Genomic DNA, 18,651 nt, shown 5'->3' with positions numbered 1-18,651 from the left:
CAGTTCATGTATTTAATACAGGACTGAAATTTGGGAACTCGTAGTATCTACTACTCAATACTGTCACACCTTCAACTCAACTGATGAGTTGAGATGTTAATAGATGTCATGGTTAAGTCTCTTACAGTTCATATTTGTTGCAAACTTACGGTACGGCAGATGCTTTTCTAAGCACATTAAAATACATTTTTAAAGTTCAGTTGTTCCAACAACTTTACAGTGCAGATGTTATTAACATTTTCAATTTAAGATATGGAAATTAGGCAATAAAACAGACATCTGAGCACTGGCAATCTGATACCAGAGCCTGTTCTCTTTACTGACTGTGCTATCATGATAGAACTAGCTTACTAAAATAAACTTTTTCCTTTTGCTTTCAACTAGAATTATGTATGTTGTTAAAAAGCCATGACATGTTGATCATAAACCCAGGCAGTTACACATTTTAATGAAAACAAGGAAACTGATGAAAACAATAAAATCAGCTTGGCAAGCAAAACATTTCAAAGCACAAAATTGTCACAAAAATAATGGATGTCCTTAGGGGTAAAAGTAGTAAATAATTCCTATACACCTCTTCATACTCACGGCTACTTCTTGCATTTCTTTAACACTAATATTAAATATGAGGTTAACCTGGACATTGGATCAGTTCAAAAAAGGGGGGGGGCAAGAACATCCATTCACTTCTTCAATATCATAATTATCCTATCTTTTGCATATGTTTCTCTCTTTTTTCTCTCTCTCTTCTTAATCTCTTTCTTTTCTTCATGTATTCAACAAACTTTAGTAAGCATCTAGCATGTGCTGGGCACCGTGGCTCTCAAGACAAGTGTCAACCTCATGCAGGGGCTCATGTGCACTGGGTCGGGGTGGGGGTGGGGGGCTTTCTAAAGAAGTCACACTGACGCTGAATTTTAAAGGAGAAATAGAAGTCGGAGAACGAAGGTAGGGAGGAAATCCAGAAGAGGAGTGGAGAAGGGGAACGAATTGTATTTCAAGTCAAAAGCGATGGCAAAACACAGGATTTCATTACCGCAAAATAAGAAAATTAGCTTGCAAGTACTTTTATGCCTTCTCAAGGAAAGCATCTTTGTATGATAAAAATCTGTGTCAATCAAATATATTTTATCAAACTGGATCTTCGAATACTTACATTTAATTCATTTTTTAGCATTTCTTCAAGACGATGACCTACATGTTCTTCATCTTCTTTTGTGTCCATAACTACACAAATTTGTTGTGAAATTCTTTCTGAGATAAAAAAAGAAAAAAAATTTTTAAACAGAATATGGAACAGAATATGTTTCAAACAGAATATGGAACAAAGCCCTAGTATGCTGAAACCTATACTAACCCGCCGTTCATAACTATTGAACAAGAATAGGGAGGTGTGGGCTTTAGGCCAAGTGGAGTGACTTAGACTGCACAGAGATGTCCTGGACTCAACTGACCATCCAAGCCAGTAAATCTATGTCTTTAACATTTTGTGGGTGGGTAAACAGGACATCATGTAAGCAACAGAAATAAGGATCTTTGGATATATTTAAAGACAGTAACTGCAGGTGACAGCTACTTGGCTCAAGAATTCAATCCTTCCACATGTACAAGGAATCTCCCAGAATCTGATGGAATCCCATCTCCCAGGCAGATCCTCTGGTTAGGCCATAAGATGTCTCCTGCGTACAGCTCACTGTGCCACCTGGTGCCCTGGCTATGCACAGCATTTTCCTTGCCATTCCAGTCAATTCAATTAAATTCTTGCCTGTTTAGCTATTACCACAGCAAGTGAAAATAGCCAAAAATAGATTTTCTTCAAATTTGGAAGGCTTGAGATTATAAAATTTAAAATCATAAGCCGTATGACATAGTGATATTCACCTTTGTAAACCCTGGATGCACTCTCCCCAAATATGTGCAGTCCTCTTTTATAGTAAACGGATCTAAAATACTAAGAAATGGCTATACTGCTGCCAGTTAAGAACACATTTCATGGTATTATGTCATGGATTTTTTTAAAAGCCTAATTTTAAATAGAAGTCTCAAACCAAAAGTTAGTTTAACTTAGGACCTAGCTGCTTCTTACATTGGCAACTCCACATAACAGGCTCTCTAGAAACACTGTTCTAGCAATAGTTAATGATTCTTCCAAAAAAAGCTGGGGAGGACCAAACTTTTTTTTCTTTTTCAATAAATCATAGCTATTGTATTAATTCTAAGAGAGATTTTTGTTTTGTTTTGGTTTGGTTTGTTTGGCCTCGCCACATGGCATGTGGGATCTTAGTTTCCCAACCACAGATCAAACCCATGTCCCTGCATTGGAAATGTGGAGGCGTGGAGTCTTGACAACTGGACCACAAGGGAAGTCCAAAACGTTTAAAATAATAACGTCAGGAATACCATTAACTACCTACCTCCCACTTATCAATAATAGTATATGTTCCAAGAGCCATACCCGATATTCAAATGTATGTATTGTATTCTCTTAAATATTTGGAGAAATTTGGACTTTGTAATGTCCTAGCAAAAATCCAGTTACATTTCCAAATGCTTCTTTCACACACACCAGAAACATTATAATAAAAAATTTAATGTGTAAGTACAAAGTAATTTACTACATATATAATATGATGGCACCACAATAATTCTAATTTATTAAATAATGCATAAACAATACTTTTTTTTTTTTTTTTTTTTTCGGTATGCGGGCCTCTCACTGTTGTGGCCTCCCCCGTTGCGGAGCACAGGCTCCGGATGCGCAGGCCCAGCGGCCATGGCTCACGGGCCCAGCCGCTCCGCGGCATATGGGATCCTCCCAGACCGGGGCACGAACCCGTATCCCCTGCATCGGCAGGCGGACTCTCAACCACTGCGCCACCAGGGAGGCCCAACAATACTTTTTAAAACAAAACACAACATATGCAGATTTCCCTTCCTTGTTTCATCATATATCATATATTCTTTATAGAATTCCAAGCTCTATCAAATGTAAATCAACAATAAATTAAAACTGACATTATCCCCCTCCAAAACTGAGATACAGTTAGCCCTTGAACATGGGTTTGAATTGCAAAGTGTCCACTTATACACATATTTTTTTCAATAGGAAATAGTACAGTGCTATATGATCCTCAGTTGGTTAAACCCACAGATAGGGAGGGCTGACTATAAATTATATGTGGATTTTCAATTTTGTGAGGGTCAGTGCCTCTAACACCCATGTTGTCCAAAGATCAACTGTATAAATAAAATGAAGTAACTCAAAATCAATTTGGCATTAATTTTCTGCCATGTGTTAGCTGTTCTAAATAGCTTTTTGTTCGGGAATCTTTGCATTACCACATAAATTTTACAATAAATTTGCACAAAATCACCTGCTATTTATTTATTTATTTATTTATTTATAAGTATTTTGGTCATGTGCGCAGCTTGAGGGATCTTAGTTCCCCTATTAAGGGATGGAACCGGGGCCCCCTGCAGTGGAAGCACGGAGTCCCCACCACTGGACTGCCAGGGAAGTCCCTCACCTGCTTTTTAGACAAAAATGACATCTTTAAAATCGCAAGCCTTTCAATTATAAACATAATATATTCCTCTATTTATTGAGATCTTCCTTAATTTTTCTCAGTGTTTTATAGCCTCCAGTATAGAGTCTTTTTGCAACTTTTGTTAAATTTCTAAAAAACATTATTGATCTATTGTAAATAATATCTTTAGTTGCATTTTCTACTTGTTGATGTATAAAAATATCTTAAAATTTCTTCTATACAGTCTTTGCATTTAGTAACTGCTAAATTCACTTATAAATTCTAAGGGTTTACAAGTTATTTCAAATTTTTTATATATACAAACATGTCAATTGTGAACAAAATTTTATTTCCTTTTTTCCAAATCATAATTTTTTAATCTGATAATGCAACCTTTAGAATTTTGCTTCTATGTTCATGATAAAAATTAGCCTGTAATTTTACTCTTACAAGGTCCTTGTCAGAGGTTTATTAAACATTTATACTGCCTTCAGGTAATGGGTTGGAAAGTTCTCTCTTTTCCTATTTTCTGAAGAAATGTGTATGACTGGTGTTATTTCTTCTTTTCAATGGTTTTGTAAAATTCACTAGTAAAAGCCAACTGTCTTTGTGGTAGCGTTTTTAATTAGATTCAATATCTTAAACTGACGAACAACTTTTCCTAGTTGTATTTGCCTATGAATGTGTTCATTTAACCTAAATTTAAGTCTATTAGCATAAAGCTATGGACTGAATGTTTCTGTTCCCCCAAAATTCATGTTGAAGCTTTAACCCCTCAATGTGATGGTATTAGGAAGTAGGGTCCTTGGAGGTAATTAGGTTTAGATGAGATCATGAAGTGAAGATCATCTCATAGGGTGAAGTCCACATGATGGGATTAATGCCCTTATAAAAAGAGGAAAAGACACCAGACCTTCCTCTCACATCCATGTGAGGATTCAGCAAGCAGGTAGCTGTCTGCAAGCCCAGAAGAGAGCCCTTATCTGGAAAATGAATCAGCTAGCACCTTTACTTGGAATTCCCAACTACCTGAACTGTGAGAAATAAATTCCTGTTGTTTAAGCCATCCAGTCTATGGTATTTCATTATGGCAGCCCAAGCTGACGAACAAAGTTGCTCACATCTCATTGCAATGTCTATAGGATCATCACTGATGCTCTTTTTTCATTTCTGATAATAATTATTTGAGCTTTCAGTATTTTTCATCATCACTTTTGCCAAGGTTTTATCAATTTTATTAACATTTTCAAATAAAAGTTGTGTTGATTCTCTCTTATGCTTGTCTTCTAACTTATGAATGTTTACTATTTTCTTCAATATCTTCTTCATTCTACTATCTATAGATTTAGTTCACTGTTCTTTTCTAATTTCTTACAAAAAAAAGAATAGTGGGCTTTTGTGCTTTCCTTTTATTCTAATACAGTCAACCCTTGAACAATACAGGTTCGAACTGCGAGAGTCCACTTACACCTGTTTTTTTCAATACGTACATAGTACAGTACTACATGAGTGTGATTGGTTAAATCTACAGATCCAAAACTGTGGACACAGAAGGCCAACTGTAAGGCTATCCACAAATTTTACACTGTGAGGAAGGTCAGGTTCCAAACCCCATGTTGTTCAAGGATCAACATTTAAGGCTCTAAATTTTCCTCTAATAACAGCTTTATTTATACATCAAACATTGTGATATTTTTCAGTTTAAATTATTTCACTTTCAATTTAAAAGATTTCATTCATTTTTTTCTCACCTTATACACTTCTAGTTTCCACTGTGATTTCTCATTTGACTCATGGATTATTAATTTTATTGTCCTTATTAGTCTGCTATTGTGCAAGAAGTTGCCATAAATTTAACAGATTAAAACACCCACTAAGTATCTCACAATTCTATAAGACAGAGAAAGAGAAAGCTAGAGAGAGAGAGAAAGAGCAAAAAACAGCATGAACATACACAAGAAGAAATGATAATGAGCTCACACATAAAGAAATGATAGAGTAAATGGGGCAAAATGTAAAAAATCAGTGAACTGGTGATCTGGGTAAAAGACAGATGGAAGTTATATGTACTATTGTTGCATCTTTGAAGTTTGAAAGTATATTAAAATAAAAAAATATTCTAACCCAAGAAACAAATAAGATACAATTAAAAATAGATTTATATACACACACATACACACATATAAATAGTAGAAGACTTTAAAATTCATCTCTCTAAATTTTTAATTACGTGAGGTGATAGATCTGTTACCTAACCTTTTTTGTGATAATCATTTCATAATATATACATGTAACAAACCATCATATTATAAACTTAAAATGTTTTACATCAATTATATCTCAATAAAGCTGGATAAATTTATTAAAAAATTAATTCTGTTCATTAAAGATCAACTGAGCAAAACATAAATAAGGACCTAGATTCAAGACAACGTAACATAATAATGAACAAAATCAATCTTTTATCTTGTTGGTTTCTGTATTGTCTGCTGACTTCTTGTAATTCCCAGTTACTTGTATTCCACATGGAAGTCTGTGCCAGACTAGCCACTTTCTAATAGTGTCTACAGTCCATATGAGTATCATTTAGCACCAACAATGATAAATTTTCTATCTGGCTAAGGTCATTTAAAGTCTAAACTAGGTTCAACTGGTTCTCAAACATGGCTGCACTTAAGAATCAACTCTCAGTATCTTTTTGTTTTGCCTTTATATTTTTAAAATACATATGCTTATAACTCACCCAACAAAATTCTTGCCTGTACTTTCTGAAGCTCCAAAAGTGATACTAATGTTCAGCCAGGTTGAAAACCTCTGCTTACTCACTGCACTGATTTTCTATAATGTGAGGTTTATAAAAGGTTTCTCTATCTTAAAAAAACATAAAAATTACCTACAATAACTGATTAATCCCATCAAAATGGTATAAGTCTTTTTGAGTATAATAATTTGGGGATAATTGTGTAGTTTTCTCTCATCTCCATATTGTGGCAACTGAAGGATGACGAATTTAGTGAGAAAAAAATGTGTTGGGTTACTCATTTCCCTTTGATATTTCAGTGTGAAATTTTTAAAGAAACCCAAACCCCCCCAACTCCTACTCTGATCTGCATGGTTCACTGGAGTTTACAATTTAGACATTTCGTGCCCAATATTTTAAAGGCAATATTATAAGAAAAAAATGCAATGTTTATATTTCAATTGTAAGTATGAGGCACTTCTTGGGTGTCCAATATTTCTTAAATTATTGAGGTAAATGCAATTTTTCAAAATCTTATACAAATTCTGTATCTGAAAATAGTATATTCATACTTTGACAGCATTTTACATGTATGAAACGAGATGAGAGACTAATAATTACTATGTAAAGCCAAATTTTCTATAAGGAGTTTATAAGTATCTAAAAGAAAAACAGGAGACATGGGAATAATAAAAGATACTACATGAGGATTAATGAAGATTGCATGAATTAATATGTGTAAAGTTATGCAGAATGCTTTGTACAAGTATATCCCCAATAAATATTCACAGAATAAATGCTATCATGGTCATATACATTCATTATGAATATAAGTTAAGATTCCTTTTATCTTACCAAAATACAACACATCTCTAATTCCAAATGGTGCCTTGTGGTCTTAACATTTCAGAGTGTGATAAACAATCCCTATCAGCTTTGTCCCACTGCTTTTCAAGTTTCAAAGTTTCACCAAATATGCAATAGTTTTATATAGTAATGGAATACACATCTTGAGTAATCAATAGTCCCCTGTTTCCATCACTTAAATCCTCTGAAGCTAAAATGGATACCTTCTAGCTCTAATCGTTCATATCTTAGTTTGTCCACTAGACCTAGGCTGAAACATCTTACATGATTTCTATTAATGATTCCACAAACATGCACTGACAGGCTTAACTGAAAATGTTGATGTATTTAAGATCTTCATCGAAAACAGGCATCTGCCATAACTGTACTTGTACCATGCAGATGGAGGGCCAAAATGGGAAAGAATGTAAGCTGTAGGAACAGGGCTCAAATAAATTGAACCTCCTTTCTTCCACAGTTATTCTAGTATCCCCCAACTCATGAAGAAGGAAAAAAAAGGCACATTATTTAAAATTCACTTTTTTCATGAACCACAAAACACTTTCCAATCACTAATATGATTAATCCTTATTATTTCTCAATGCAAACAAAGTATTTAACAACTTCCTTGAGGTTAATGATGAAATCAAAAGAAAAAAGAAGTCTTTAGAATTCTTGATCTGCTGTTATAACTACTAATAAAGCACTTCTTAGAAACATTTAGAGTTTAAAATAAAAACAATAGCACTGGGGAAAAACCATAAAGTCATTTCACTTCCTGGAATCATAAAAACTCCAACACAAGAATCTACTCTTTGTTCTTGCCCCAAAAAAGACCTAAGGATAAAATGGACAAACATTGAAATTAACTTTAAATCATACCTGACCAGTCAACTTGATGACTAATATTATTCTCTGAGTTTTAGTTTTCATACTACCCTCTCTTTTAAACAGCGTTTAAAACATCTTTCTAAAAGACACCTGTGTCACATGATGAAATATTCTGATATCTAAACCACTAGGGTACATCCCTCCCCTCAAAATCATTTTTAAAAAGTACTCTGATTTACACTGAATAACTTCATTCATATATCATATCTAGTGTCGCACAGCTCTCATAGTGACAACATAAAATTCAAACTGGAACATAACTTGGAAATCGACAGGTTAGAATTAAAAGCTGTAAGCATTAATTAATAAGCTCAAAATTTTCAGTTAATACCTCATCCCCATGCATGAAAACTTCTAAATGGTCAAAGAATATGTATGATTGCCAATAATTAATAATAATGCCAAAAATAAATAACGTGCAACTTGATTTTACTTTACTGGCTATAATGATTAATTTTGTATGTCAACTTGCCTGGGACACTGGGTGCCCAGATATTTGCTCAAACATAGTTTGGGCATTTGTCATGGTATTTTTAGATGAGTTTAACATTTATATCTGTAAACTAAGTAGAGCAGATTGCTCTCTCTAACGTGGGTGGGCCTCATCTAATCATTTTAAGACCTGAATAAAAGAAAACATTTACCCTCCCCCCAAGTAAGAGATGATTCTCCTGTATAACAGCCTTCAAACTGAAACAAGGCTCTTCCTGATTCTACAGTAGTCTGCTGGCCTTTGGACTTGAATTGGGACATTGGCTTTGTAGATTTTGGACTTGTCAGTCTTAATAATCTGTAATCATGTATGCCAATTCCTTATTGTGTGTGTATATATCTCATTTGTTGTGTTTCTCTGGAGAACTCTAATTCACTGGCAAAAAATTTTAAGCATTCTTCAACAGTGGACTCATAATTCTAAAGTCATGACCAGAGGATTCCCACCTCCATATATTTTATACAGGGCAACATATAATCACCCACAACACGTTGGGCTTTACACCTCATTATTCAGCCACCAAATAATACCACCTACAATTCCCTGGACACATCATGATCTTTGCAATAATGTTCATGATCCCCCGGCCTGCAGTGCCATCACATTTTCTTGTCTGATTCTCCAATAAGGACTACATCAAGCATCATCTGCATTAGTAACTCTAGGCAAATGTTTTAGATGTATTTTGGTGAAAGGAGAAGAAAAAAGGAGGGAGGAACAGAGCCACCAGGAAGAATTTTGTGAAACTACAGAACCCCCCATCTCCAAACCCCCAATTCTGATACATAATGATATCTCTCTCAAACACGTATAACCACACAACTAGGATTCTCCTTATATCCAGGTAATCACTGCATTGCTGAATTTGAGCGTTCATGGGAAAAGGTCCCTCAGTGTAGTTTCAGAAGTGGAAAGAAATCCACATGTACCGTGACCCTAGTAAGTCTATTGGCAAAGCAGATGGTCAGACAGTACACACCAACAGAGCCATATCAGTTCCTTACAGCCAGCAATCATTCTGGTTGTCAATGCATTCATTCTGATTAGTTAGTACTCATGACATTCTATAATTATTGCTAATATTGCTTTGGCTTTTTACTGCGGTAGATACTTTTATACATTATTTCATTTAATCATCACAACAACCAAGGAGAGAAATTATTCTCCCCATTTTACAGATGAGTTAAGTGAGGCTATAAAGCCAGTAAATTGCCCAAGGTCATACTGCCATGAATTGTGAACTTTAAGCTTTCTAACTCAAGTCCATGTGAAGTTAGCATCCTAAACGATATTGTTCCCTCTCATACTGTTCTACATTTTTATTTTACTTTCATTATAGTTTTTACATTGGATTATATTATCTATTTGTCTTTCTCTCCCACAAAATCACAAACTCCTAACTCCGTAACTTGTAATTTCCCAACATTACCCCCAGGTTTTAGCATAGGGCACCAAGAAGGTATTGAACATTGATTAGTTTCCACCTCTGGGCTACGAGCATAACTAAAACACTGTTAGGTTGTGAATTGTGTTCCCCTCAAAATGTGTATGTTGGAGTTCTAAACCCCAGTCTCTGAGAATGTGGCTGTATTTGGAGATAGGCACTTTAAGAGCCAATCAAGTTAAAATGAAGACACTAGGGTGAGCTCTAATCCAACATGACTGGTGTCTTTATGAAAAGAAGAAATGTACACACAGACATGCACAGAGGGAAGACTCTGTGAAGACACAGGTAGAAGACGGCCATCCACAAGTCAAGCAGAAAAGTGTCAGAAAAATCCAACCCTGACAAAATCATTATCTTAGACTTCCAGCCTCCAGAATTGTGAGAAAATAAATTTCTGTTGTTTAGGCCACCCAGTTTTTGTACTCTGTTATGAACTAATATACAAATTCTCTTAACTAAAATTTGTTGAATAAAAATTAGCATTGTTGAATAAAAGACTATATCTCATATCTCATTTTCTAGGAGAGGGTGCAAAACAAATTTGTGAATATAAGGAAGTAACTAGATATCTAGAAAGAGATCAGGAAATTATATCAGGAGAATCTAACTTCAGAGAAAGGAAATTAAAAAATGCAACAATTTTGCTTCAAAACAAATAACTTTAAATATAAAAACATTCCTAACTTTGAAATAGTGAGGCTAAAATACTTATCTTAAATCTCTATTTTCTAGAAGAAAAAGTAAAAAATAAGGTCAGCCTTAAAAAAATGCCTTCAGTAAAACGTAACTCCAAGTTTTGTAGACTTAACATTTAAGAATCATACTCACTTTACTATGTACACACACGTTATTTTCTCTTCCATTTGAGAATATACAGATATACATACATTTACTAGTTTCCATATGGAAAGGAGAAAATATTTAATTATGCACACGAAGTGACCTATGATTAAGAGAATTTTTTGAAAGAAACATCTCAATTCATTTGCAGTATTCTGCTCAATACCAACACTAAAAATTATTTATTTAAAAGAGAAAAAAAAGGGAATTCTTGAAAAGTGGCATTGACAGCAAAGGAGCAGTTTTTAATTTCTAAGAATCCCCATATAAAAACAAAATTGAATAACAAAATCAAAAACTCATGGACAACATTTTCAATAAACTTATATACAAAGCTTTCATCATAACCCTCATGATGCAGCCAAATGAAAACAAACCAAGAACAATGATGCAAGACCTGAAATACTGGACTCTATCTGGGAACAAGTAGAGGGATCAGTAAAACACGGTGTCTGACAGATTGGTTAATAGAAGAACCTTTAAGTTTCCCAACAGATAGTCACTGAAAATTTAAGAAGAGTAGCCCTAACTGGAGGAGTTCTACCCACGAAAATAACTTTTTGTGGGGTTAATACAAGAGAACTTGGTTAGGTCTGAAAGAAAAGTGTACATACTGTGAAAATTGACACACCACCTTCAGCACAGGGTCCAACTAAAAGAGAACTTGGAAGTGGAATCAAAATTACCCAGGACGGGCTTCCCTGGTGGCACAGTGGTTAAGAATCCGCCTGCCAATGCAGGGAACACGGGTTCGAGCCCTGGTCTGGGAAGATCCCACATGCCGTGGAGCAACTGGGCCCCTGTGCCACAACTACTGAAGCCCGCGCACCTAGAGCCCATGCTCTGCAACAAAAGAAGCCACCACAATGAGAAGCCCACACACCACAATTAAGAGTAGCTCCCGCTCACCGCAAGTAGAGAAAGCCTGCGTGCAGCAATGAAGACCCAATGCAGCCAAAGTCAAAAGAAAGAGAAGATCCACCTGAAAGTGTGATAGGAGAACAGAGCCAGAAAAATATTAGAATCGTGCTTCCACATTTGTGGACACCACAAGAAGGCAACAAAAGAGGGAGATCTTTGAGCTATCGTCAAAACTGTCTTCTTCAAATTCAAGAAAATTAACTTCACATCCAAATGAATAATGGAAAAATATCAAAGCCAAACCCCACACAAAATTATTATAAGCAAAAAGACAATAAGGAGCAGAACAACACCTTTAAAAATAATGAGAACATGCCAGAAAGATGTGCCCATCAAACAAATCAAAACTGTAATCTATTTCAAAACAAGCTAAAAATCACTGAGCTAATGAAACAACACATGAAACAACCATTTGATTTGGAATTTTAAAAACTCAAATTAGGTTGCAGAACTCAGAAAAGAGATTAAAATAGAAGAAAAGATCATTTAAGAAATGAAGACTATACTAGAAGTGACACACACATAAAATTAACAAATAATACTTTAAGAGAAAAAGGTAAAAATAAAAATTTTAAATAAACATTCAATATAAAGTAATAAATATTAAAGTTAGGTAAAGATGATCTAACATAAACATAATAGAAATCTATAAAGAAAAAAGAGACTACTAAAAATGATACACAAACACCCATACACACACAAGTACATCACATATCAATACCTGCAAATATTTACCAATAAAAATCAATACCAAGACATTTTCTAGCAAAATTACTAGACTTATAAAAGAAATCATTCCTTTGGGCACATAGACAAAAAGAACAGAAACAGATAACAGAATAAAAATGAGATAATCTTTAGGACTTTATGTAAGAAAAGTAGAGGAACATATTTAAGTTATGCCAGGGAAAATATATGAGCCAAGGATTATACATTCCGCAAAACTAACTTTCAAGTATAAAGCACAAGCAGTTATCAACGTGAATTAAGTGAACAGTTTCCCAGGAAACTTTCCTAAGAAAGGTACCAGAGCTCAAGCTTCGGATAACCAAAGTCTAGAGAGATGTGAACAAAATTATCAATGAATAGCATAAAACAGAGTTACTAGCAGAACTGCGACTAAATAAGAGCTAAAGTTAAAACAGGACAGTGTATAACAGCTATACAACCTGAAAACATACAGTGTAAACAAAAAAAATGGAGTGGGAGAGTAAATTGGAACAGTATATGTAGGAAAAATTGTTTAAACTTTTATGGAAATAACATTGGTTTATAGCATTAATATTGACACTTTGAGACCTAGGGTGTGCACTGTTGAATAAAATGAACGAATATTTACAAAATATTCAAATTCTATTATTCCCTGTAGCTTTGAGAACCATGATTCTCAATGTGCAGGAAGTAAGATACAACTTAATATTGAATTGGAAGTACCATTATGAACTTATGAAATATTTCATCTTTATGAAACACACACACCAAATAATTGGTAACTTTAGCGAATGATGATTCTTTTGCTTGAAAACTGATAAAGAAAAATAATCAAGCATTTATTTTTGTCATATAAACTGTACCACTGGGTAAGTAAATAGTAGGTGAGTAAAGTTTATTTATGAAAATACCTCAACACCTGAAAACTAATGAATAGAATTCAAATATATATATCATGATTCTGAGCCACCCACACAACCTCTTAACAATACAGGCATTGAGTATCAATGTCTGCTATTATGACAAAATTATGTAACCAGACATTAGGTGTCTCCTAACAAAAAACTCACACCATCTCTAGTCTTGAGAAAAAAGATGAAACTAAATCTGACCAAGCTTCTAGATCCAGCTATGACTTTGTAGATGACAGAAAAATGTAAAGAACTGTACCATGCATAAATATGTACCCATCAAAATTCAAAAGAGAAGAAAAGCTACAAGTTACATGGCCTAAATTCAGCAAAAGAAAAAGTGCAAGCAAAATAAAGAGATAAGGAACCTGTAGGTTGAGATTTTACATGTCGTTTAAAAAAATTATCGCAACCAAACTGCAGTGTTGAGGGATGCACATTTGAGTGATAAAGTTCAAAAGAAATATGAGGAGGAGATTGCTATAAAATCTGGTTAGCCACTACAAAATACAGGAAAGGGCTTCTGAGGTACGAGGCAAAGTTCTCCTCATGATCTGGGTGATGTTATGCAAACATGTGCATTATTCTTTAAGCTACAAATTAGTTTTAGATTTCAGTATCTGTGGGTTATTTGACAATAAAAAGTTTTACGAAATAAAAAAAAAAATTACCTGAAAATACACTAGTCTTTTCATCTGTACTTCATTCAGAAAGTACCTTTATATATGATCAAGGGGACAAAATTAGGTCTTCAGTACAGCACATAAGGATACAAAAAGGTCTGTAACATGCTATTAAAGCAATCAGTAAACGTTTTAAAATTAAACTTAGAGGAAAACTACCAATAACATGAAAAAATAAGAGCAATGGTATTTTTATTTATAAGGCTCTAGGCTTTAAGAGCTCAAAATATCTTAGGGAGTCCTTTAAATTCTAATGAATCAATGCAATGTTACTAATAAATAGAAGATATTAGCCTCCTTTAAAGTAAAAAACAATTGAGGCCCAGAGTAACTCAGCCAAACCACTGGATTATTGCTCAGTGAGTGACTGACAATTATTATTATTATTCTGTGTTATAAAAAGCATATATTAAATTCTAACCAAAATCTAGCCGGCAAAATCATAATGGCCTCATTAGAGATGATGATACAAATGACTCACCTGGGATTATACAGCTAGTAAACTCAGGAGCCAGGATTCATACCGGGCAACCTGGTCTGGAGTGAAGGCCCTCAACCATTCCACATGCTAACAGAATCAGTAAAGAAGATAAGATACTTCCCCAATTCAGCATCTTACCCAGGAGTTTCCCTACCTTTTTTTATTGGAGTAATACACGTCAAACGACAGTCTCACAGGTTCATGGAGTAAAGAGAATTCTCCACAGGCTCGGGCATTCCCCTTTCCCAAACGTTAAGGCATAACAGAATGTAAGAGCAAATGACATCACTCTGGGGTGAAAATGAAATCTTCTTTTGTAGCTTTTAATGAAATAACTGGAAAACTTTCAGTACTTAATTACTTTCAGTACTTAAGTACTTAATATTTCATTGATTGAAACTTCCATTTTTCCTCTGTATAACTTCCCTGAAATAGGGATGGCGTCATAGAATTGCTGCCCATCAGGGCCTTATAAAGATACACTTAACCTCTATTAGCATTCAGTAAAATTACCTTTCTGTGTATACGGTGGTCATTTCCATGACTGTAACATTACGGATTTGTGTAACGACCACCACAGTCATAATACAAAGCAGTTCAATCCTTCATGCCATCTTTTTGTACTCACCCCCTCCCCAGCTCCCTGGCCTAAGCAAACTCTGATCTATTCCTTGTTACTACATTTCTGTCTCTCCAAGAATATTATTGCTAGTCAACTATACTGTAACATAAAATAATTTTTTAAATTTAAATAATAAAAAAAATAAAAAGACAAAAAATAAAACAGATAACCAACAAGGACCTACTGTATAGCACATGGAACTCTGCTCAATATTCTGTAATAACCTAAATGGGAAAATAATTTGAAAAATAATATATACATGTATATGCATAACTGAATCACTGCTGTACACCTGAAACTAACACAACATGGTTACTCAACTATGCTCTAAAATAAAATTTAAATTGTTTTAAATCATATAAATGGAATAATTCAAAACATAACCTTCTGAGATCAGTTGAGATCTCAAACCTTTTGAGATCATTCAGTATGATTCCTCTGAGATTAAGTTATTTTGTATATGGACAATTCATATATATTCATTTGAGTTGCATTCCATTGTATAGATGTACCAGTTCACCGATTCATCCGCTGAAGGATATGTGGATTGTTCCATGCTTCTGATGATTATGAACAGAACTACTATAAACAGTTACATACAGTTTCCTGTGTGAAAGTAAGTCTTCCTTTCTCTAGGGTAAACGCATTGGAATGGGATGCTGGATCATACAGTAAATGTGTTTTTCTTGCTATAAGAACTGTCAACAGCATTTCAGTGTAGCTGTACCATTTTCATTGCCACCAACAATTGTGTAACATTTCCAGTTGTGTCTTCCTTTCTTTTTGCAGTCTCATGATAGGTTTATTAGTGTTATTAATCCTTTCAGGTAACCAGCTTTAGGTTTTTTGTCTCTGACATTTTGTTTTCAACTTCATTAATTTCTGCTCTTTATCATTTCCTTGCTACTGCTTGCTTTGGGTTTGCACTGCTCCTCTATTTCTAGTTCCTTAACACAGCTACTCAGATCATTGATTCAAGACCTTTCTTCATCTCTAATATAAGCATTTAGGTACTGTTTTAGCAGCATTCTACAAAGTGTCATGTCATTTTACTGAAGTTCAAAATATTCTCTAATTTATCTTGAGACTTTCTCTTGGACACAGATGATTTAATGTTTATTTTCCAAGCGCTTGAAGGTTTTTCTTATACCTATTATCGATTTCTAGTTTGTTTCTATTATTGTCAGAGAACATACTTTGCATGCTTTCAATTCCTCTAAATTTGTTAATATGTGTTTTATTACCCAGGGTACATTCTGTCTTGGAGAATGTTCTCGGTGCACTTGAAAGGAATGTTTATTCTTCTACTGCTGGGTGGAAAGTTTTGTGTAAAGTAGATCAAGTTAGTTGGTGGTACTCTTTACTCTTTCTATACCCTTATTGATCTTCTATTGATTCCAGCAAATACTTAGAGAAATATTGCAGTTTCCAGCTATAATTGTTGATTTGTCTATTTTTCCCTTCATTTTGGTCAGTTCACGCTAAGTATATTTTGAAGCTCTTCAGTTAAATGGATATACATTTAGAATTATGTCTTTCTGGTGAATTTATCCTTTTATTATGTAAGGTACTTTTTTATTACTTTCATATTAATATAGCCATCCAGTTTTCTTTTGATTAGTGAATACATAGTATGTGCTTTTACTTTTATTTACTTGTAACCTACCTTTAAAACATTATGTTGGAAGTAAACTCTTGTAGGCAGCATACAGTTGGGTCAAATCTTAATATCCATCCTGAAATCTTTATCTTTTAGTTGGTGTGCCGAAACCACTGACATTTAATGAAATTACTGATATATTTGGATTTAGGTTATTTATTTTATTATTAATATTTTTGTTTTCTCCCTTTGTTTTGTGTTCCTCTATTTCTCCTTTCTCTTCTGGTTTAAACTTGTTTTTAGTATTCGGTTTTAACTCTTGCGTTTCTGATCGAATCTCTTTGTATAGTTTTTTTAAGTGGTTGCTCTAGGGATTTCAATATTCATATTTAACCTTTTAGAGTCTACATAAAATATTTTACCACAGCAAGTAAAATGTAGAAACCTAACCATGGTATTATAGGCCCCTTTACCTTACTGCTTTTATGTTGCACTTATTTATCTACAACATTGCAGCTGTCTCATACATAGAAAAACTCATGAGAAAATATTACCTTTGCTTTCAACCTATAAATAGTTTAAAAATGTAAAGAGAATTATGTGAGTATATTCTATTTATTGATTCTGTTGCTCTTCCTTAATTCCTGATGTTCCTAGATTCCTTCTTGCATCATCTCCTTTGTATGAAAGGCTCTGTTGAGATATTCTTTTAGAGTACATCTTTTGGCAACAAAATTATCTTTTTTATTCCATTACCTGAAATTGTTTTATTTTATCTTTATTCCTGAAGGGTAATGTTTCTTTTTTTTTTTCTTTTTTTTGCTGGATATAGAATACTGAGTTAATAATATTCGTTTTTAGCACTCTAAAAATCGTATTCTACTTTCTTCTGGTTCCCATGTTTTCTAATGAGAAATTTACAGTTATTCAAATTATCATTCCTTTATAAGCAATGCATCATTTCTCTCTGGTTACTTTCAAGATTTTTTCTTGGTTTTCAGCAGTTTGCTTATGAAGTAAGTATCTGGATACGGACATCTTTGGGGTTATCATGGTGCAGTTAGCTGAGCTTCTTGAATCTGCAGTTTTATGTCTTTTGTCAAATTTGGGAAGTTTTTACTCATAGTTTCTTCAAATGTTTTTTTCTGTACTGCACTTTTTCCCCTGCTTCCAGGATTCAGATGACCTGCTGCATTCCCACAGATGCTGAGTACTGTTAATTTTTTTCCCCATTTCTTTTCATTCTGTAGTTCAGAATGAAAAACTTCCAATGATATATTTTTAACTTCAGTGGCACTCTGCCATCTCCATTCTGTTATTAAGCCCATCCAGTAAGTTTTTTATTTTGGTTATCTTCTTTTTTTCAGTTTTAAGATTTTTGTTTGGTTCTTCTTTATTTTCTCTATGCCTTCACTGAGACTTCTCATCTTTCAAGAGCATCTTCCCTTACTTGTTGCAGCATTTTTATAATCAGTGCTTTAAAGTATTTTTCAGAAAATTCCAACATCTGTGCCACCTCAGCATGGGTATCTATTAATTGTCCTTTCCCATGTGAGTTTAGATTTTCCTGACTCTGCATGTTAACTGACCTCAGATCATATCCTGTACATTTGAGTAATATCCTCTCTCACCTCCAACCTCTCCCTGTACATTCCACTTCTTTAGTGCATCCCTTTTCATCACTCCTACCAGAAAGCTGGGATCCTATTTATCCCATTTTGCACACATTTCCCATGACTGCACCTGTGCCCAAAGGTAAGCAACAGGAGAAATTAAGAACAGAAACAGTGGTCATCCCACCTCTTAGAATCATAGCAACTCTGATAAAGAGGAATGTTCACTTCTCTCAGAATTTTAGGCTTCTCTGGGCCCCCACTGATGCCATTTCCAATGCCACTATTGCCACATGATTGCTTGGGAATTAAAGCACTGAGAGAG

The 18,651-nt window shown here is 34.3% G+C and overlaps 1 protein-coding gene across 4 annotated transcripts in view; it reads right to left on the bottom strand.

Annotated features, from left to right (window-relative positions):
- The window catches only part of CRPPA (CDP-L-ribitol pyrophosphorylase A), a 299,753-nt gene that overhangs the window by 163,075 nt on the left and 118,027 nt on the right, over positions 1-18,651 (bottom strand). For all 4 annotated transcript variants that reach the window (XR_014295064.1, XM_082633141.1, XM_082633140.1 and 1 more), the window contains exon 6: positions 1,157-1,254. Coding sequence is in view for 3 of the 4 variants with exons in the window: in XM_082633141.1 (XP_082489267.1) it covers positions 1,157-1,254 (98 nt within the window). In the remaining variant the exon portion in view is untranslated. The remainder of the gene's footprint in view (positions 1-1,156; positions 1,255-18,651) is intronic.

The sequence above is a fragment of the Mesoplodon mirus genome (assembly GCF_964341445.2).
Source record: "Mesoplodon mirus genome assembly, chromosome: 9".
In the NCBI taxonomy this organism is placed as follows: Eukaryota; Metazoa; Chordata; class Mammalia; order Artiodactyla; family Ziphiidae; genus Mesoplodon; species Mesoplodon mirus.
This window is presented reverse-complemented; position numbering and strand designations above follow the sequence as displayed.